At 52.6% G+C, this 22119-nt stretch overlaps 1 protein-coding gene across 3 annotated transcripts in view; it reads left to right on the top strand.

The window, feature by feature from the left end:
• GOLGA3 (golgin A3) overlaps positions 1 to 22119 on the top strand; it is a 46739-nt gene that overhangs the window by 9102 nt on the left and 15518 nt on the right. For all 3 annotated transcript variants that reach the window (XM_032309791.1, XM_032309789.1, XM_032309790.1), the window contains exons 4-12: positions 2858 to 2970; positions 9383 to 10041; positions 10435 to 10546; positions 12187 to 12493; positions 14087 to 14289; positions 17486 to 17623; positions 19360 to 19521; positions 19807 to 20175; positions 21787 to 21864. In XM_032309791.1, the coding sequence (XP_032165682.1) occupies positions 2858 to 2970; positions 9383 to 10041; positions 10435 to 10546; positions 12187 to 12493; positions 14087 to 14289; positions 17486 to 17623; positions 19360 to 19521; positions 19807 to 20175; positions 21787 to 21864 (2141 nt within the window). The remainder of the gene's footprint in view (positions 1 to 2857; positions 2971 to 9382; positions 10042 to 10434; positions 10547 to 12186; positions 12494 to 14086; positions 14290 to 17485; positions 17624 to 19359; positions 19522 to 19806; positions 20176 to 21786; positions 21865 to 22119) is intronic.

Below are 22119 nucleotides of genomic sequence, written 5' to 3'. Positions count from 1 at the left end.
TTGCCCTGTGAGAACTACTAGACCTTTTCAGTGATAAACACGCACATTAGTAATGACTTGGTGAGCACTTGGTGAAGTTCTTAGCAATTGCTCAGGTTTTAGAGATTATTATTATTTAAGATTTTTATTTATTTTGGGTGGGGGGTGTGCTTGCAAGTTTGGGGAGGGACGGGGGAGAGAGAGAGAGACAGAGAGACTCTCCAGAGCAGACTCCCTGCTGAGCGTGGAGTCTGACCCGGAGCTTGACCTCACCACACTGAGATTGGGACCTGAGTTGAAACCAGAGCGAGATGCTTAACTGAGCCACCCAGGTGCCCCTGAGATTTTAGGGATTTTTTTTTAAAGATTTTATTTATTTGGGACGCCTGGGTGGCTCAGCTGGTTAAGCGGCTGCCTTTGGCTCAGGTCATGATCCCAGCGTCCTGGGATCGAGTCCGCATCGGGCTCCTTGCTCAGCAGGAAGCCTGCTTCTCCCTCTGCCTCTGCCTGCCACTCTGTCTGCCTGTGCTCACTCTCGCTCGCTCTCTCTCTGACAAATAAATAAATAAAATTAAAAAAAAAAAAGATTTTATTTATTTATTTGACAGAGATCACAAGTAGGCAGAGCAGCATGCGGGGGACGGGGGAGAGAAGCTGGCTTCCTGCTGAGCAGAGAGCCCGATGCGGGGCTCCGTCCCAGGACCCTGAGATCATGACCTGAGCTGAGGACAGAGGCCCAACCCACTGAGCCACCCAGGCGCCTCGGTTTTAGGGATTTTTTTTAAAACAACAGCTGCGGGCACCCGGGTGGCTCAGTGGGTTAAAGCCTTTGCCTTCAGCTCAGGTCATGATCTCAGGGTCCTGGGATCGAGCCCCGAGTCGGGCTCTCTGCTCTGCAGAGAGCCTGGTCCTTCTCTCTCTCTCTCTCTGCCTGCCTCTCTGCCTGCTTGGGATCTCTGTCAAATAAATAAATAAAATATTAAAAACAACAACAACAGCTGCTTATCTTTTCAGAATCCACATCTGAAGGTGGCGCTCTCTGTAAAGTGGTGAAATTAGGACACTTTTGTGCTCTCTTCGGTGTGGTAGCCGACCCTGCCTGTGTCCATGGCAGTGCTAGGTGCAGGGCTGTTGAGTGTGAATGATGCCTATGGCTTTCGCACCTTTTGCTCACTCCTCAGCTCTTTTATTACCCAAAACGAAAGATTTGGGTTCTGGATATTCTTTTTTTTTTTTTTTTTTAAAGATTTTATTTATTCATTTGACACAGAGAGATCACAAGTAGGCAGAGAGAGAGAGAGGAGGAAGCAGGCTCCCCGCGGAGCAGAGAACCCGATGCGGGGCTCGATCCCAGGACCCTGAGATCATGACCTGAGCCGAAGGCAGCGGCTTAACCCACTGAGCCACCCAGGCGCCCTGGGTTCTGGATATTCTTAATTCTGTTTTTAGGGTTTTTGTTTTTTGCTTTTTTTTTTTTTAAGATCTTACTTATTTGAGAGAGAGAGGTGAGGGTCTGAGGGAGCAGATTTTAAATAAAATCTTTAAAAAAGACTCCGTGCAGAACAGGGAGCCTGATACGGGACTCGATCCTGGAACTCCAGGATAATGACCTGAGCTGAAGATAGTCGCTTAACCAACTGAGCCACCTAGGTGCCCTTGTAAATTCTTTTTTTGGCCAAAAAGTTGTCATTTCCCCTTCTGCCCTTGAGCCTGGCCCGTGGACTGGAATCGCCTCTATCAGGAAACCGAGGTAACCAGGCCCAGGCCTCGCAGGGACGCCTGCTTGGTCTTCACTTTGAGTTGAGTCCTGAGTGGGACACTGAACAGTTTGTTTCCTTAGGAAGTAACGTCTGAGCACTGCTTGTGTGAGTACCTCCGATTTTGTAGAACTTGACTGTAACATGACTCGCCACGGGAATTTTTTTTTTTTTTTTTTAAAGATTTTATTTATTTATTTGACAGAGAGAAATCACAAGTAGATGGAGAGGCAGGCAGAGAGAGAGAGAGAGGGAAGCAGGCTCCCCGCTGAGCAGAGAGCCCGATGCGGGACTCGATCCCAGGACCCTGAGATCATGACCTGAGCGGAAGGCAGCGGCTTAAACCACTGAGCCACCCAGGCGCCCTCGCCACGGGAATTTAAATGAGTTGTGGGTCAGATTGTGTCTGCAGATGTGACTGTGTGGAGAAGGCATGTTTGGGGTCCCTTGACCACTTGCTCAGATTATCCCTCAAAACAGTTCTGTGGACATGACTGTCCACGTGCTCCTAGGCAATGTCCCGAGCATGGTTGGAGCTGTGTGCAGGCTGAGGGTCCCTGGGCCTCGGGCGGAACGCTCGGCCCCGGCTCTGGCTTGAGATTTAGTTCTTCTTTGGCTGCAAGTCATGGGGGAGCCGGGTCCGTTTTCCGGCTGAGTGCCTGTGGGGAGCGGCGGGCTGGTGGCGTGCGCACGGACCCCGTGCTTTGCCAGTGGGTTCGGCCACGGCGGTCCGGGGCTCACGGTTGTCTCTTCATCAGGCAACAGCTCTTTCAACCTAAAAGGCGAGGCATTGTTTGAAGCAAAATCATAGTTAATTGGTAATTGAACACAGAAGAGCCAAGCTGCTGTTCTGCTTTGTGCTCTGTGCCCTGGCGCTTTATGAGTTTTTAAATGGTCATTTCCTGGGGCGCCTGGGTGGCTCAGTGGGTTAAAGCCTTTGCCTTCGGCTCAGGTCTTGGTCCCAGGGTCCTGCTTTTGAGCCCCGCATCAGGCTCTCTGCTCAGCGGGGAGCCTGCTTCCCCCTCTTTCTCTCTCTCTGCCTACTTAAGATCTCTGTCTGTCAAATACATAAATAAAACCTTTAAAAAAAATAAAAATAAATGGTCATTTCCTCACTGCAGGTTCAACAGAGGCTTCCCTGCCCCTGGAGAAGGAGGAGCAGGTCCGACTTCAGGCTCGGAAGCGGCTGGAAGAACAGCTCAAACAGTACAGGGTGAAACGCCAGCAGGAAAGAGTGAGTCCCCGTCTCCAGCGAGCTGATGGGCAGCTGCGTGTGCGGAAGACGGAAATTCGCCATGGTTTCTAGGACCTGTCAGTGGTTTCTCTGTGCTGGGATGGCTGCTTGTGCTTCTCTGGCAAGACCCTTCCTCTCTGCATTTCCCACCCTCTGGGGCTCCTGCCTTCCCTTGGATCACGCGTATTTGATTCCTGTGTCTGCCATTTGAAAAGCAGAGACTGCAAGCATTGGGTGTGATTTTTCTCCCTGCTTGGAAGGAGCAGTCAGTGCTAGGTTTCTGCTGTTTATTTTGTGTGCGGTGTCTGCTGACCGGTGGTCTGTCCAGTGTTAGAGTCTGTGTTGTGTCATGTGGATTTGATGACTAGGTGCTAAAATCAGTTCTGTTCAGGTAATGAAACTTCTGTTGGCGTGCTAATGAAAACAGTCTTTTGTTATTTTATTTATTTTTTAAAGATTTTGTTTATTTGACAGATGACAAGTAGGCAGAGAGAGGGGGAAGCAGGCTCCCTGCTGAGCAGAGAGGCCGATGCGGGGCTCGATCCCAGGACCTTGAGATCATGACCTGAGCCAAAGGCACAGGCTCAACCCACTGAGCCACCCCTGTGCCCCAAAAGCAGTCTTTTAAAATCATATCAAGTGACTCTAGGCAAATGGGTTTGGGTGTTCGTTTCATACTTTGTTTAGCTTTTCTGTACTTGAGAATTTCCAATTAAAGGGATTCAAAGTTAAAATATTTAAACATGCTTTCAATGAGTGATTCAGTGGTGGCATGACCCCGCTAGGCTCTTTGTGTTCCCAGGAGGGGGCTGTGACTTTATGGGTGTCATTGCTCCAAAGCCAACGTGAGGGAGCTAAAGGAGCCGCCACCGGGCTCTTCTGCCTGGTCAGGGGCTTTCAGGATTGGTCTGGCCGGCCCAGCAGAAGTCCCAGAGATAGCGGCGAGTGATCATTTCATGCCCGGCCTTGTGTCCGGTTCCCTACGGAAGCGGAGCCTGAGGCTCAGACGGGTGAGGAGCTCGTCAGCGGTCGCGCAGTGCTGAAGGGAGAGTCGGCGTGAGGACCGGTGTCTGGGGGCCAGGCCTGTGTGCGCTGTCGCCAGGCGCCTGTCCTCACTCTGCCTCCCGGAGGCCTGCCTGGATCGTCCAGCGTTGGGCAATTAATGTTTCAGGAGTTCAATGTAAGCTTCCAAATGTGAAATTTAGCGTCATTTTCCATCTTTAAAAATAATATAATACACACCCGTAACTAATAGTTGAAATGGAAGGTATTTCTTTCAGTAAATAAGATCTTCAGTGGAAGATGATTTCCTCAGTAAGATAACGTCTCCTCAAGTGATGGAAACAGGCGTTGTGTTTGTCACATGCTGTCCTGACCGACGGTCAGTCCCTGCGTGCTCAGCATCTCCTGCCCTGAAGAAGGCAGGCAGGAGGCAAGATGCTGGTGTGAGGACCACTGCCTGGCCTGCTCCAGGGAGCCTCAGGGCAGGGCCAGCGGAGGCGGAGTGCAGCGTGCAGGGGCGCTGTCCTGGGCGCAGAGCACAGTCTCGCTCCTTTAGTCCTCCTCTGCCCTGCGAGGAGGGGCCGTCACTGATGCTCGGGGCAGAATGGCGGGCGGCGTGGGCGTCTGAGCCGGGGTCTGAGCCCACCGTCCGCAGGCCGGGCCTTGCTCCCCGCTGCTGTGCTCTCGGGCGGCACGCGACCAGTCAGCGCCCCTGCTGGCATGCGGACGAGTGCGGGATGGCCGAGGGAGGTTTTCCCAGGGACAGGCGAGTTCAGAATGGGAGAATCTGCCAGAACTCATTGTGGTGGTACGTCAATGTGAAGGGGCTTAGGACCATCCCAACAGGCGCTGAAAAGGTAGTTGTTCGATAAAAGTCAAAATATGCAAAACAAGTACAAACTACTAAACTAGGAGCAGAAGGGTATTTCTTATTTTTTTTTAAGATTTTATTTATTTGACAGAGAAATCACAAGCAGGCAGAGAGGCAGACAGAGAGAGATGGGGAGGAAGCAGGCTCCCCGCTGAGCAGAGAGCCCGACGTGGGGCTCGATCCCAGGACCCTGGGATCATGACCTGAGCCAAAGGCAGAGGCTTTAACCTACTGAGCCACCCAGGCGCCCCCAGAAGGGGGAATTTCTTTAGGAATATTTCCCTTACCTGGGAACGTAGCTCAGACCCCATACTCACATGCCACAGACGGCAAGAGTTCTGTGTTGTTGACAGCCTTTGGGAACATCATTACACCTTGGCAGGGTTGGGTCTTTACGCCGCCTGCGCCCCTCACCGTGTCCTGAGCGCAGTCACCTCACAGCAGCGTGTGTGCCAGCATTTCATTAGAACCTCCCCTGATCAACATTTTGGTTGTTTCTTTTTTTTTTTTTAAAGATTTTATTTATTTATTTGACAGGCAGAGATTACAAGTAGGCAGAGAGGCAGGCAGAGAGGAGGAAGCAGACTCCCTGCTGAGCAGAGAGCCCGATGCGGGGCTCGATCCCAGGACCCTGGGATCATGACCTGAGCCAAAGGCAGAGGCTTTAACCCACTGAGTCCCCCAGGCGCCCATGTTTGTATTTTTTAAACAGATTTTATCTGTGAGAGACAGAGAGTGCATGCAGGAGCGGGAATGCAGGCCACAGGGAGAGGGAGAAGCAGACTCCCCGCGGAGTAGGGAGCCCGATGCAGGCCTTCATCCCGGGACCCCCCCCGCCCCCGGTCATGACCCGGGACACCCCCCACCCCCCGTCATGACCCAAGCTGAAGGTGGACACTTAACTCACTGAGCTACCCAGGCGTTGCTGGTTGTTTCTAAATTTTTGAAATTGCAAACAGTGCTGCAGTGAATGTTTTGTGCCTTGGTATACTTTTGTGGACAAAGCCTTGAATGTCAGATTATTGGGTAAAGGTTTTATGTGTTTGTTAGCTTGATGCTCTGCAGTCTGGATGGCCGGACTGGTTGATACTCTAGCCGGCAGCAGTGGGACTGCTAGTGTGGTGTGCTTGTGAGCACTGAAGGAACAAAAATTGGATTTCGTTCTCTGACAGGTGACAACAAGTGTCTCCTAGCAGTTTGTGCTTTCTTTGTGTTCGTGGTTTTTGTCTTTTTTTTCTTTGAAGATTTATTCATCTATTTTAGTGGGGAGGGGGAGAGGGAGAGAGAGACTCTGGCAGCGTCCCCGCCAAGCCCGCAGCCTGAAGTGGCGCTGGACCCCACGACCCTGAGATCACAACCTGAGCCGAAACCACAAGCTGGACGCTCAGCTGACAGACCCGTCCAGACGCCCTGTGTTTGTGTGTCTGTCAGTCTTTGCTTATTTTTCTGTTGATTCTCTTTTTGTTAACGTAGGTGCTGTATACAGGAAATTGCCCCTTTCTCATCTGTATTGCAATTTTGTTCCCTGTTTGACAGTATCTTCTAGCTATTTCCCTAGCATATTTTTCATTGCACATCCGTTTTAAACATTTGTAGTCAAGATTTTCTATCTTTGCTGTTACTTCTTTCAGGGCTTATGTCATATTTCAAAACGATCTTCCCATTGGAGGAATATAAGTTAGTTCACCAGTGTTTTCTTCTTATTAAAAAAGTATGAGGTAGTATAAAAATATTTTTATTATTTATTTGTTTAATATTTTATTTATTTATTTGACAGAGAGAGCGAGAGACCACAGCAGGGGGAGCAGTAGAAGGAGAGGGAGAAGCAGGCTCCCTACCAAGCAGGGAGCCCGATGTGGGGCTCGATCCCACAGCCCTGGGATCATGACCCCAGCCGAAGGCAGGCACTTAACCATCTCAGCCACCCAAGTGCTCCTAAAAAGTACCTTTAAATGTGTTTCTTTAACATGCGTTGGATGCGGTTGAGAGGCACGGGCAGCGGCGTGGCTTTCACGTTGCTCGTTCCCTCAGCAGTTCCAGTGCCTCCTTGTTGTGCGGCTCCCCGACCATTGGCAAACCCTGCTGTACGTGGATGGATTTCTGGGCTGCATTCGGTGCCATCCGCCTGTCTTGCACTTTTCAGTTCTCAGTGGATCTGATTACTGTGGCTTTACAGTCTGTGTTAGTATTGGGACTGGCCAGCATATCCATTGCCCTGCACCCTGACCCTTTTCCAGCTCTTTTTGCTCATTTATTCTTCCCGTCACATCCCAGTATCATTTTGAGATGTTTCCCTTTCCCCACCTGGTCCCCTTGCCTGTCTTGATTGCACAGACTTGGTGGCATAAGCATCGGATTGGCTGTTTCTCTGTAAGAGAAAGTCATTTTGAAAAGGCATCTGGAGGTGGCGCCTGGGGTGGCTCATTCAGTTGAGTGTCCAAGTCCTGGTTTCAGCTCAGGTTGGGATCTCCGGATGGTGAGATCAAGCCCCACATCAGGCTCCACACTCAGTGCAGAGTCAGCTGGAGATTCTCTCTCTCTTCCCCTCCCGCTACACTCTCTGCCCCTCCTCTTGCTCACGCACGCTCTGTCTCTCTTAAATAAAATCTTTACGAAATAGCAACAAGGAACAATGTCTGCTATCAACCTCCGGCTCCTTTCAAGGCCCTCTGGGAAGTTGTAGTTGACATAATAAATATAAGAAAAAGAAGTGGGAGGGGCGCCTGGGTGGCTCAGTGGGTTAAGCTGCTGCCTTTGGCTCAGGTCATGATCTTAGGGTCCTGGGATCGATTCCCGCAACCGGCTCTCTGCTCAGCGGGGAGCCTGTAAAAAATCTTTAAAGAAAAAGAAAAAAGAGGGGCGCCTGGGTGGCTCAGTGGGTTAAGCCACTGCCTTCGGCTCAGGTCATGATCTCAGGGTCCTGGGATCGAGTCCCGCATCGGGCTCTCTGCTCAGCGGGGAGCCTGCTTCCCTCTCTCTCTCTGCCTGCCTCTCCGACTACTTGTGATTTCTCTCTGTCAAATAAATAAATAAAATGTTTAAAAAAAAAAAAAAAAAAGAAGTGGGAGATACAAATACTGAAAAAGAGGAAAAAATGTTACAATTTGTAGGCAATGCCTTGGAAAACTAGAGGATCAGCTGAAAAAATTAGAGTTTATTAAACTATTGTAAAATTATTAAATTAATGATGAAAATTGCCAGTTTAAGACACAAATATGAAAAATTAATAGTTATGCTAACATGACTAGTTATAAAATTAGTGGGAAAAGATAATAGTTTTAACAATAAAATAATAAAGTATTTAAGAATTAAGTTAAAATGGCAATAGGAGTGGTTTAGAATTGGGGCGCCTGGGTAGCTCAGTCAGTTAAGTGTCTGCCTTCGGCTCGGGTCATGATCTCGGGGTCCTGGGTTTGAGCCCCACATCAGGCTCCCTGCTCAGCGGGGAGTCCGCTTCTCCCTCTGCCTCTGCCTGCTGCCCCCCCCCCCCCCGCTGGTGCTCCTTCTGTCTCTGACAAATAAGTACATAAAATCTCTAAAAAAAATAGTTTAGAATTTAGATGAATCCTACATCTCTTCCTTTGTTGAGAAATGTGCAAGCTGGTATGAATAAATGCGAGCAGCTTGTTATCCCTAAGTAATTATAAAGCTAAGGTGGTTGTCACTCAGCAGGGTTGGCTTTTTTAAAGATTTTATTTAGTTATTTGAGAGTTGGCAAGAGAGAGCATGAGCTGGAATGGGGCAGAGGCAGAGGGAGAAGCAGGCTCCCCACTGAGCAGGGAGCCCGATGCAGGACTCGATCCCAGGACCTGGGGATCATGACCTGCACTGAAGGCAGATGCTTAATAACTGAACCCCCCACACATCCCAGTAGGGCTTTTCCTAACTTGAACATTTTCGGGGTGCCTGGTGGCTCAGTTGGTTGAGCATCTGACTCTTGATCTCAGCTCAAGTCATGATCTCAGGGTCATGAGTTTGAGCCCTGTTTGGGCTCCACACAGGGCATGAATCTTAATTAAAAAATAATAATAACTTGAGGGATGCCTGGGTGGTTCAGTAGGTCAGTTGTCTGCTTTCCGCTCAGGTCATGATCCCAGGGCCCTGGGATCGAGTCCCACATCGGGCTCCCTGCTTGGCGGGAGCGTGCTCCTCCCTGGGCCTGCCGCTCCCCTGCTTTCGTGCGCTTGCTTGCTCTCCCTCCCTCTTCCTCTGTCTCTCCGACAACTGAATAAGCAAAATCTTTAAAAAAATAGTAATAACAACTTGAACATTGCAGGTCTGTTGAGAAAAGTGAGTGCAGGAGGACTTTAGGACAGTCTCCTAATAGCAGGGTCATGGGGAGGGACTTGGTCTGGCAGAAATTTTAAGACGATGCCAAGTCACAGTTAGGAGAGGTGTGTGCCGGGACCTGTGACTGGGTGCAGAGCTGGTGTGCTGAGGGTTCGCACAGGGAGCGTGCTTGGTGCAGCCTTTCTGGCTGGCAGAATTTGAACACGGCTTGTCGCTTTTCAACATCGTCTCTATACTTTTCTTTCTCAGTCCAGTCAGCCTGCGGCTAGAACGAGACTGTCTAGCACACTCGACCCGGAACTCATGCTGAACCCAGAGGCCTTGCCCCGGGCCAGTGCTGTGGCCCTGACGAAGGAGTATTCCTTCCTGCGCACCAGTGTCCCTCGAGGCCCAAAGGTGGGCAGCTTAGGGCTCCTGACACATCCTAAGGGGAAGAAAAGTTCCAAGTCAAGCAAAATTCGGTCTCTGGCTGATTACAAAACTGAAGACGCAGGTACCAGGAGTTCTGGCGGAGATGTGCCTGCTGCAGACTGTGCCAGGGGCTCTCTGAAGCAGAACCGCAGCAGTGTGACATCCGTGGTGTCCGAGGTTAGTTTGTGTCCTGAGGCTGAGGACCACCTGGAGAACGCGTCCCTGACGGGTGACAACACGTCTGAGGCCGACGGGAATGAGAGTGACACCTCCTCCCACAGCAGCGTCTCTACCCGCGGTACGTGCGGGCTTCTGGTGACCACCGTGGGCGCTCGAGAAGACTCCTATGTGGTCAATGGCCAAGAGATGGCCGCTGGTGCACTGGGCCAGTTCCCCTCCATCACGGATGTCCTCCAGGCCGCAGCCGCCGAGCACCAAGACCAGGGACAGGAGGTCAATGGGGAGACGCGGAGTCGGACAGACAGCATCTCCAGCAGGTGGGTGCCGCCGGCAGACCGCCCCTCCGCTGCCGGAGCTGCCGGACAGTGCGGTTCTGCCCTCCTGGCTACGTGCCTCATCGTCCCCAGTTCACGTCCACACAGCTCTGTTGCCTTGTAAGAGACGGAGTAGGTCAGTAGCGTTTCCGTTGTTAAGATATGGTGTCTTCCAGCGTTTGTGCAGACGCATCTCCGAGACTGCCCGGTGCCTCCCCAGCTGCCATTTCAGCGGGGTGTTCCGGCTCCGTCGGGGGGTGTGTTGGTAGCATCTGGAAGGGCACCAGTGCTTCCCTCAGATCTTGTGACTTACTGAAAAAAACCTGGGGGGAAGAGGAGTGGTGTGAGGCGCCCTGTGACGTCAGGCGTCTGATGCTCTGTGCCCTCGTCCCGCAGCGTGTCCCTGGAGAGCTCTGCCACCGAGACCCACGACGCCATGCTGCAGGCCCTTAAAGACAAGATGAGGCTCGAAGGGCAGCTGGAGGCGCTGTCTGCAGAGGCCAGTCAGGTAACAGGCGCGCTCGGCGGGCCGGTGTGCCACGGCTCTGGGAGGGGTGCGTGACGCCCGGCAGTTGTGTGCGGTTGTGCACACGTCTCGAAGCGGCACCCAGGGCTTCTGTGTCCTCCCCCTTTGTCTGCGTGCTTTGTCAGCCTCAGCGAGAAGTGCCCTTGTTCCCTCTCTGGCTGTGTGCCTCAGTTTCCCCGGATCTCTGTCCGAACCCTGACCTCACAGTCCTGTGGCGGATTTCACTTCCCTGGCATGGTGAAATTGTTGTCCCTGTCCCTTTAATTCTCTTTGCTATGGCTTCTGCTTTTTTGCTGCTTTTTTGTGAATTTTCCTGTTTTCTCTTTGTTTCCATCCCTTAATTTTCAGTTTTCCCACGGACAGTGAATCTGCTCAGTAGCGTCCAGCCCTCTCGGTTCGGGGTGGAGAGCAGGGGGCACACGCGGGCTCAGAGGTGGTGGTGTGCCGCGTGTGTGCTCGAGTATGGGGCGCAGGGTGCGGCTCTGCCAGATGCACCTCTCATGCCTGATGTGGTGTTTTGCGTGACGTGGGCCTGGGACACAGACTGACCCCTCCCTACGGAGACCTGTGTCGATGGGGGAGGTGCTTGCTGGGAATGAAGGTGAATTTTGGCGGCCCGTGACTGGCAGCCCGTCCCTCTTTGGAGTATCACCTCACGGATGCACTCTGCTTCATCTGCACGTTCAAGCCCACGAATGATGTCGGAACCTTTGTTTGCTTTTACTATGCTGTGCCTTCGTTTCCTCCTGGGACACTGATTTGCTCTTCAGTTGTGTGAATTGTGACGGGTGTGATCCCTTGTGGCTTTTCTGTAAAAATCCAAATTCTTCCTGCAAACTCTCCCTGTTTTGCTCAGATAACTCGATTTTCTTGGGTATTTATTCTTCTGTTTGTTGAATTTGATATCTGTCTTCCTGATGTTGGTTTCTTCTCGTGTGTGTTGATGTGCATTTGTGTGCCCATCTTTGCATTTTGGAATTCCTGTCCACACCCCGATAGACTCATTTTTGGGCAGACAGGAGATGCCAGTGGCAGATGGGGCCTCTGCCCTTCCGTTGTTGTCTCTTGGACATTCTCTGCTGCGCTGGGGCCTAAGGCTTGTCCAGGCCCCAACTTCCCTCTTACCTCTTGCTTTATCCTACGCACAGTGTCCCTGTGGTTCCTCCTGTGCTTTGTGCCCCGCGGCCCTCGCTAGAGCCCCTCGGAGCCCTTCTTGTGTAGTGGGAGGCGGTCTTTACCCGCAGGCGTGTTGCACTTGGTGTCGTGGGTTCCCTCAGCACTCCCGGTCGTCTTTCTTCGTGTGTATGCGTGTGCACGCCAGTGCACTTGTTCTCTGAACGATTGTGTTTTCCAACATCCTTGTGGACGAGCAGGTGCCTGCGTAGTCGGGGCACCCCTGTGCAGAAAGTGAGCAGACTGTGTGGGTGCCGCTCCTGCCCCTTCGGCCTGTTTGGAGAACCTGCGTTCTTTGGGGAGAGCCATCATGGGAGAGCAGCTGAAAGCTTAGGAATCACGGCCTTTCCCCTCTGTGTCTCGCTAGTTCATCCTGGCGGCCCTCTTACTGCACAGGGTGGAACTGGCTCGTTTTTTGAGAGTCCGTTTCCGGCTGGGGGTCTTTGCAGGCACTTAAAGAGAAGGCAGAGCTGCAGGCGCAGCTCGCCGCGCTGAGCACGAGGCTGCAGGCGCAGGTGGAGCACAGCCACAGCAGCCAGCAGCGGCAGGACTCGCTCAGCTCGGAGGTGGACACCTTGAAGCAGTCTTGCTGGGACCTGGAGCGAGCAATGACCGACCTGCAGAACTTGCTGGAAGCCAAGAATGCCAGCCTGGCGTCGTCCAACAGTGACCTGCAGGTGGCGGAGGAGCAGTACCAGAGACTCACGGCCAAAGTGGAGGAGATGCAGAGACACATCCTCAGTAAGGACAGCACAGGTGAGCGCTCCCAGCCCGGCCCGCGGCGGTTCCGCTCCTTAACCCTCTCAGAGGCTTCCCACAGACTGTGGTCTGACTGCGGGCGGGTTCGGCTCCTCTGCTCTGGGGACTGACCTGTTCCACTATACGCTGAGAGGTGTTGTAGTCCTGCTGATTTATGTACAGGCTGTACACTTCTCTAAAGTAAGTACTGTTTTTGGTTGAGTGCACGGAATTCGGCATATTTTTGCACATGCAGCAAAGGGGACCTTTTAAGTCTGGCTTGCAAGGCCTGCCCTGAACAGAGCCCGCTGGGCAACAGAGCTGGCCGGCAGGCACTCCCACGCGCGGAGCCGAGGGCATGGCTGCTGCGGCTGGACCGGGGCTGCCTTTCCAAAACGCCCCCACTCTGATCTCTGAAATGCATCTGGCCCCAGGGATGTCTGATAAGGGATCGTGGATCCTCTTAAACTCTCATTTTTGTTTGTTTTTTAAGTTCTGGGAATAGTCTTTTGAATGGTGAGTGTTTTCTTAAATGTTGGGTATAATTTCAATTTTCGAGAGTTTGACCGGTTTTGTTTGTAGCGTGCTTTGGGTTATTGTGCCTTCCCGTCTCCTGCTTTCCTCCCCTCCCGCTCTTGTCGGTGTTAAGAGCTGGCCATATCAGCACACCATTGGGTTTTAGTGGAATTAGCAGCACGATGCCATTCTGTTTATTGACCCAGATGCCATCAGGCCTTTGAAGACCAGAGACCTAGCACCCGCAGTGGCTTTGTGGACACACAGTTGACCCTCAGTATCCATGGATCCCTAATTGTGAATCCCCTGGCTCATTCCGAGTGGCTGTAGCCCCCCAGAGCAGTACTGCACTCGGTCACTCGAAAGCAGGGGCGCTCTGTGCAAGGTGCGAGCTGCCCAGCATGCTCTCTCCCAGCTGAGCAGGTGCCCTCGTACAGTTTAGCATCACCTCCTTTGCATCTTTGTACTTTTTAGGGTGGTTTTACAATTTAAAATGAACTCCAGACACTGTTGTGTGCTTTTTTTTAATTTTTTTTTGAGATTTTATTTATTTGTCAGAGAGAGAGAGTGAGAGTGCAAGCACAGGCAGACAGAATGGCAGGCAGAGGCAAAGGGAGAAGCAGGCTCCCTGCTGAGCAAGGAGCCCGATGTGGGACTCGATCCCAGGACGCTGGGAACATGACCTGAGCCGAAGGCAGCTGCTTAACCAACTGAGCCACCCAGGCGTCCCTGTTGTGTGCTCTTAATGCAAGGAGTCTGTGATGTGTTTCGTGGAGAAAACACGTGTGTTAGGTGAGCATCGTTCAGGCCTGAGTTCAGTGGCTGTGAGTTCAGTGCTGGTGAGTCAACAGTACAGAGTAAACGAGGCGCCTTTACCACGTATACACACACGAATCAAGGTTGTGTATTGATCAGCTGACCCGTTTCCCGTGTTTCCCGCCGGGGAGCCACGACTCAGCACCCACGATGGCAGCGTGGAGAAAGTCAGCCGTGTTTCTCACTCTGCCGAGCGCCTGGCTCTGCTCGGCGTGTCTGTGCCGGGCTGCAGGCTCTCCTGTGTGCAGCAGGCCCCTGAGCTGCTCTGCTTGCTTCCAGTGCATGACTTGCGGCAGCAGATGGCGGCCCTGCAGAGCCAGCTCCGGCAGGTGCAAGGGGAGCGCGCGGCTCTGAGCAGCAAGTTGAAGGCGTCCCAGGCCGAGATCGCCTCTCTGCAGCACGTCCGGGAGTGGTACCAGCAGCAGCTCGCCCTGGCCCAGGAGGCCCGGGTCAGACTGCAGGGGGAGATGGCTCACATCCAGGTATGGCCCCTGACGTGTCTCTCCTGTACAGCAGTTGCCTTTTTCCTCAATTAAAAAGTCTTTCTGTTTCTAGATTTTACGGATACATTTTTCTTTCTTTCTTTCTTTCTTTTTTAATGTAACAGGTTGGTCTTTCTGGGTTTGTTTGTTTGTTTTTTTTTAAAGATTTTATTTGACACAGAGAAAGAGAGAAAGAGATCACAAGTAGGCAGAGAGAGAGGGGAAAGCTGGCTCCCCGCTGAGCTGAGAGCCCGCTGTGGGGCTGGATTCCAGGACCCTGAGATTATGACCTGAGCCAAAGGCAGAGGCTTAACCCACTGAGCCACCCAGGCGTCCTTATGGATACATTTTTGAGAACTCTGTTGCCCGCTCATCTAGTCTACACCCCATCCTGCGGGACAGCCACCCTCCATGACCTTCTGATTCCAGGAGTCTTTCAGCTTCTACTTGCACATTTTTAATTCTTAAGTCCCCTCTGTGGAATTTCTGTTCCCGAAGCTCTGATGAGTCCCCCCCAGAGGAGGGGGGCTGCCATTGTTGGAATCCAGCTCAGCCCGGTGTCTGCCTGGGTCTCAGGACTTGCACACCAGCTCCTATGTCCTGGTCACTGCCCTCCTGGGTCATTGCTGACATGCACAGAGCACAGCATGTGTCACCTCCTGGTTGGAGTTTCACTGGCTCCAGCTGCTTGGGCACCAGGTCTGTCCCACATGAATACTCTGAATGTTTCTCTCTGTTTTGTTGGGGTTACAGGTGTGTCAGCCTCTGAGTCTGCACGAAGAGTGGGGGAGCGGGTGACCCTCCAGGCCCGTGGAGTAACACTGGGTCCTGCACTTTTCCTTGAGGCCTCTGCCTCTGGGCCCACTGTGCTCCAGAGGCGCTCGGGATGGCAGACAAGTGCCTGAGAAGCACTTTGCTCCACATCTTGGTGCTTTAGACTGATTAGATCGTGAGAATGACGAATGGTGCCTTGGTCAGCCTCTATCCTCTTTTTGAATTCAGCTGCAGGTTTTGTTCTCTCTCCCTTTCTTTTGTCTTTTCTTCAGATAAAATATTAGAGGTTAGTTAAAACTTATTTATTAAGGGGGCACCTGGGTGGCTCAGTGGGTTGAGCCTCTGCCTTTGGCTCAGGTCGTGATCTCAGGGTCCTGGGATCGAGCCCGGCATCGGGCTCCTGACTCAGCGGGGAGCCTGCATCCCCCCCCTCTCTCTGCCTGTCTCTCTGCCTGCTTGTGATCTCTCTCTGTCAAACAAATAAATAAAAATCTTGGGCGCCTGGGTGGCTCAGTGGGTTAAGTCGCTGCCTTCGGCTCAGGTCATGATCTCAGGGTCCTGGGATCGAGTCCCACATCGGGCTCTCTGCTCAGCAGGGAGCCTGCTTCCTCCTCTCTCTCTGCCTGCCTCTCTGTCTACTTGTGATCTCTGTCAAATAAATAAATAAAATCTTTAAAAAAAAAAAAAAAACTTAAAAAAAAAGAAAAAAGAATCCCTGGCACAGATCTTTAACAAAAAACAAAAACAGGGGTGCCTGGGTGGCTCAGTGGATTAAAGTCTCTGTCTTCGACTCAGGTCATGATCCCAGGGTCCTGGGATCGAGTCCCGCATCGGGCTCTCTGCTCAGCGGGGAGCCTGCTTCCTCCTTTCTCTGCCTGCCTCTCTGCCTGCTTGTGATCTCCGTCTGTCAAATAAATAAATAAAATCTTTAAAACAAAAACAAAAACAAAAACAAAAACAAAAAAACCCACATTTATTAAGTAGAAGGTATAAATTACTAACTCCACCAAATGCTCTTAAAAAAAAAAACACACACACAGAAAATCTAAAGTCTGTGAATACATGAAATAGAAATATTCTTAAATTTGTGTTTCATATATTTTAAGCCAAAGGACCATACGGATAAGCATTTATTCTACTTAAAACATACATGGAAATCACTGTGCAAGTTAATGCAAGCTTGAAGTGACAGTCATTTATACAAGGCATAAATGCATATTTAAAGGCGTATTTAAAGCAGCTACATTTATGTATCTTGACATAAGACAGAAGTGGAGAGAGGGCCCCAGGCAGTGGAGTCTAAGAGCCAAGACTGCGTTTTCTCAGATACCTTGGGAACCCGGGGTCAGCATTCCTGATTAGGAAGGTGAAGGCATTTCCTCCTCTCCTGCTGATGTAGAAATGTCGCCAGGCACATTCAAGAGGCAGGACAGAGCAGGGTGGTCTTTTCTCTTTCATTGCCTTAGAACACAGTCCCAGCAGATGGTGCCGCCTCCTCTGCTCTGGGTAGCTTCCACTGAGACCCCCAACATTCACAACTTCTGGTCACATCTGCATCTCACAAGTCAAGAAGTGTCCACATTAGATCTGGAAGTAATATGCAGGAAAATCCAGTCACAGACCTGTGTTCCCTCAGGGCTTCTCTTTCCTGAGCCCCTCTCAGGACTGGCATGCTGTGCTGGATGCCTTCTGTGTGAAATATGGTGGGTCAGAGAAGGCCTGACTGTGTGACAGCTAGGGGTCATCCTGGGCCAGCTTGCTTCCTGGGAATGGCCAGGGTCAGCCTGTATGGCCAGTATCTCAGACAGGCACTGAGAGGGCAGGGCATGAGATGTATCTGGTCCTAGTTGGTTAGGTCATTTTTTTTTTTTTTTAAGATTTTACTAAGTTGACAGAGAAGATCACAAGTAGGCAGAGAGAGAGGGAAGCAGGCTCCCCGCAGAGCAGAGAGCTCAATGCAGGGCTTGGTCCCAGGACCCTGGGATCACGACCTGAGCTGAAGGCAGAGGCTTTAACCCACTGAGCCACCAGGCGCCCCTTGGTCAGGTCATTTTGGGGGCAGATTCCAATCCCTGCTGTCCCTGTAACCAGATGAGGCCCCTCAGCCCTGGGCTAACACATATACCTTCACTGAGAATGTTCGTGTAGGTCTTGCAACAAAGTGCATAGCCTTGGGAGGATTGACCCGTGACCTCAGGACTGCCAGCCTGCCCCTCTTAGGCACAGCAGCCCAGGTGGTCAGGTGTCAGGGGGAGTGACAGGAGGGTGGGCCGTGAGCCCTGTGTGGGGGGTCCTGGGGAACAGCTTCCCCCAAGGGCCATCGCTGGGTAGGGACCCTCCCCGTCTTGGCCTCAGGGGTAGCCCAGTCTGCACTTGAGCATGAAATCTGGCCACTTTATACCTTGTGGATTTTTTCTTGAAGGTCGGACAGATGACCCAGGCAGGCCTCCTGGAGCACCTGAAGCTTGAGAACGCATCCCTGTCGCAGCAGCTGACGGAGACGCAGCAGAGGTCCGTCAAGGAGAAGGAGCGCATTGCTGTCCAGCTGCAGGGCATCGAGGTGAGGGCTGTGCGTCCTGGGACCTCGGGCTGTTGGTGTTCGTCTGGGGCGTCTGGGGTTGGGGCTTCGTTTTCACGCTGGTCAAGGTTCAAGTTGACAAACACACGTACATAAACACTGACATTATGTATGCTTACATTCAAGTGTCTTTTAAGATAATTTGTAGGACAAGTAGCAGTGATTTCAGGTTGGGGACTCTGACCCTCACATTCACGGGAAGCTCCTGTGTCTCTCTGATCTGAGCTGCTGGTGCCGACTTGTCTTCCACTCTTCCATGTGGGCCTTGCACTTGGGCAGGAGCTGGGGCCGGCTGGCAGGTGGGGGAAGCAGTTCAGCATGTTGGATCTCAGAAGGCCTCATAGGAACAAGTATTTTCTTGTCTCTGTGCTCTCTGCTTGTGTCCTCTTTAACCCTCGCAGCCACACGCCTGAGTTAGGACAGGACCGGCTGCCTCCACAGATTGTGCCTGGGGTGGTGGGCGCAGCAGCTTTGACTGGTCTCCTCAGCTCTGGGACCCCATATGGTTTCTTACCTTCTCTGAGCCTTGTTCCCTTGTTCTATGAAATGAGGGTGATAACGCGTCCTCGACAGGCTTGTCGGGAAGGTGCCCAACATCTGGGCAGCGTGTGCCTGGCAGCTGTGTGCCAAGGATGTGGAAAGACGGTGGCCTGGGACTGTGGCCTCTCCTCTGTCTCCCGCCTCTCTGCACACCCCGTGTCCTCACGGGGGACGAGGGTGACGAGGGATCATTGCGGCACAGCAGGCATCTGCTACAGGGGCTCAGCACCAAAGAACTGAAAGAACTTTAAATTATAAACTGATGTTTTTCCCTAAGAAATACATCTAGGTGTTGGGTCTTGTCTACATAATCACACCGTAAGGAAGGCGATGTTTGTCTCACAGCCCTCCTCTGGTTTCACCAGCTAAGTAAGAGTGTTCCCAGTGGGGGAGCCTGGGCGGCTCAGGTCATGATCCCATGCTCCTGGGATCGAGCCCCACATTGGGCTGCCTGCTAGGCAGGAAGCCTGCTTTTCCCTTTCCCCTTTCCCCTCATTGTTTTCCCTCTCTCACTTGTTCTCTCTGTCAAATAAATAAAATCTTAAAAAAAAAAAAATGTTTCCAGTATCCCTTCCCCAACACAGGGATGCTCTGCAGTCTGTCCTCGCCTTAGAGGCAGGGAGGGGTCGCTCATCACTTTATCCCATTTCTTTCCTTTCTTTCTTTCTTTCTTTTTTTTTTTTTGGTGAGGAGATGTATTTTATTTAAAGATTTTATTTATTTACTTAATAGACAGAGATCACAAGTAGGCAGAGAGAGAGGGGGAAGCAGGCTCCCCGCTGAGCAGAGAGCCCGATATGGGGCTCGATCCCAGGACCCCGGGATCATGACCTGAGCCAAAGGCAGAGGCTTTAACCCACTGAGCCACCCAGGTGCCCCTTTTATCCCATTTCCTCAAGCTGGTCTTGTGCTCACTTTGACCTGGCCGGCCCAGGTGTCAGCAGAGGGAATCATGGGCCAGGAAGTGGGTGAGGTGGCCTCTCTCTTGGGCAGCAGGAGGTCACCAGCCTTGGGCCTCTGTGCCCCTTGGCTCCTCACTGTTCGGGTCAAAGACAGGACATTGAGGTGAATGAGGTTTTCCCACTCAGTGTGCTGTGGTTGTCAGGTTATCCTGATAGTGTTGTGTTGTTGTTGTTGTTGTTGTTGTTCTTTTTAAAAACACTGTTTTCTGTGCTCAGGCCGACATGTTGGACCAGGAAGCTGCCTTCGTGCAGATTCAGGAGGCAAAGACGATGGTGGAGGAGGACCTGCAGCGGAGGCTAGAGGAGTTCGAGGACGAGAAGGAGCAGCTGCAGAAGGTGGCGGCCTCTGCGGCGTCCCTGGAGCAGCGGTTGGAGCAGGCAAGCGCCCACCGTGCCTCGCGTGGCTGCCCCGGTGCTGCACACGGCCCGTCCCTGGCCTCACTGCCCGCATTGGGGCCGGTGCCTGCTGAATCCGTTACCACGTCTCCTCAGCAGTCCGGCTGTTGCTGTCATACCTGGCCGGGTGTTGATTCCATCCTGGTCTTCTACCCCAGAACTTTCCATACAGAACATTCACCCCAAAGCGTCCTGAACACACTCCCCGAGCAGGGGCAGGGTTTTCGTTGCACGGCAGTCCTTGTGAATCGAGTTCCTATTTTCCAGGTGAATCTGACTTTGCAGCAGCGAGACCAGCAGCTTTCGGTGTTACAGCAGGAGCACCTCGACCTGCTGAGGCAGCTCACCGCAACACAGGAGACGTTGCAGGCCCGGGAGCAGTCCCTCGACGACCTGCAGATGCGCTACGACGAGCTGCACGCCCGGCTGGAGGAGCTGCAGGGGGAGGCCGCCTCCAGGGACGACACCATCCGCTTCCTGCAAAATGAGAAGATTGTTTTAGAGGTGGCTCTGCAGGCGGCCAGGAGTGGCAGGGAGGACCTGGACAGAGGAGCCAAGCGCTTGGAGGAGGGCACCGAGGAGACCTCGCAGGTTTTAGAGCAGTTGAGGCAAGACTTAGCCGTGAAGTCCAGCCAGGTAATGTGCTTTGCTGCCATTCTGTGATGAGTCGGGGTCACGTGGCAGGACCGGTGCTGGCTGCTGGCTCCTTTGTTGGAGCACCTTGTTTCGTAAACATGCAAGAACGCTTCTAGCGCAGGGCCCAGGGCTCGGGTGGCCGAGGGACTCATGCCAGCAGGCCGTGTGCTTCCCACCAGCTGCTGGATATGTAGATGCTGAGGGCTGGGAAACCGTGTCGTGTTCGGTGCGGTGAAAGTAATCTGCCGAAGGGCACCTGAGGGGCTTAAGTCACTCTTGACTTTGGCTCCTGTCCTGATCTCAGGGTCATGGGATTGAGCCCCACACCGAGCTCCGCACTCAGCCTGGAGTCTGCGTGTCCGTACACCCACCCCGGGCTTCAAGCGCACATGCTCTCTCTCTGTCTCTTGCTCTTGAATAAGGCTTTTTTTTTTTTTTTTAAGATTTTATTTATTTATTTGACAGAGAGAGAGAGATCACAAGCATGCAGAAAGGCAGGCAGAGAGAGAGGAGGAAGCAGGCTCCCCGCTGAGCAGAGAGCCCCATGTGGGGCTCAATCCCAGGACCCTGGGATCACGACCCGAGCCGAAGGCAGCGGCCTTAACCCACTGAGCCACCCAGGCACCCCAACTCTTGAATAAGTCTTAAATAAATTTTAGAAAGAAAGAAAGGGGTGCCTGGGTGGCTCAGTAGGTTCAGCCTCTGCCTTCAGCTCAGGTCATGATCCCAGGGTCCTGGGATCGAGCCCCACATCGGACTCTGCTCGGCGGGGAGTCTGCTTCCCCCTGTCTCTCTACCTGCCTCTCTGCCTGCTTGTGATCTCTCTCTCTCTGTCAAATAAATAAGTAAAATCGTAAAAAATAGAGAAAGAAAAAGAAATCTACCAAGAAACCCCAGTTTCTGTCCACAGATGATGTGGAACTCAGACGTGGATAAAGTTGCGTGGAGCGTTTGGATTTTCCCTGCTGCGTGCCCATAGTGGAGCCCCCGGACACGTGGCAGGGTGGCCGGCCGTGTGTCCGCGGGTGAGGGCGGGAGACCTGAAGGGTCCAGGCACATATGCACATGAGCTAGCACGCCACTCCTGGGAGCTGTTACGCTAACAGCATGACGTGACCTGACGTAGGCGAACGTTAACAAACAGCATGAGGAAGGTGCGGCGATGCGGGCAGCGGTATCGCGGCAGAAACAGTTCGCCGTTAGATCGCCGTCCTTGAGCATCGAGGTTGAGGAGATTGGTGGCGGGTTTCCCTCTGGGATGTAAAGTCCGGGGAGCCTGTGTTTCCTCTGCCAGCACTGCCCTGGGCCCTGTCATTTCTCAGACAAGACGTGAAGGCACGTCAAGAAGCAGTGGGGGCGTAGTTTGGGGGATTGCGGGGACCTTCAGGTTGAGGCTGAGTTTGCTCGGTTGGCTCAGTAAGAGGGATCCCAGCTCTGACCCCTGAAAAGTGCGGAGACGGCGGGGTTTGGGACACTGTCACACTGGAGTCTTGCCTGTGTTGCTGTGTGCTCGCTGGTGGGTTCACTGTGGGCTGAGACAGGCGGGAGCGGGCACCGGCCTCCCCGGGAGCAGAGCGGCCTCAGTGACGGCCGCGCGCGTGTCCTTTGCAGGTGGAGCAGTTACAGCAGGAGGCCGCCACCCTGAAGAAGCAGACACAGAAGATAAAGGAGCAGTTTCTTCAACAAAAGGTAAAAACGCGTTGGTTTTCCTTGCGCACAGCAAGTGTGTGACAAAAAATGCCGTGTGGTTTAATCGTTTCTCTAGAACAAAACTGGTCAAGTGGGAAGCAGTGTTAGACCCCCGCAGGTTTGTTTTTAGCTGCGCTCTCACACCCCCCCCCCACCCCCCGTTTTACGGTCTCCAGTCCGGACGGCTTCAGAGTAGGGTTGGCATCTGTGGTGTGGATCTTGGTCTTGGTCCTCCGTCCTCTCAGAGGGCATGAG

This window comes from Mustela erminea, chromosome 13 (genome assembly GCF_009829155.1).
Source record: "Mustela erminea isolate mMusErm1 chromosome 13, mMusErm1.Pri, whole genome shotgun sequence".
NCBI classification, from domain to species: domain Eukaryota; kingdom Metazoa; phylum Chordata; class Mammalia; order Carnivora; family Mustelidae; genus Mustela; species Mustela erminea.
Note: the sequence above shows the minus strand (reverse complement) of the source record. Positions and strands in the feature narration are given on the sequence as shown.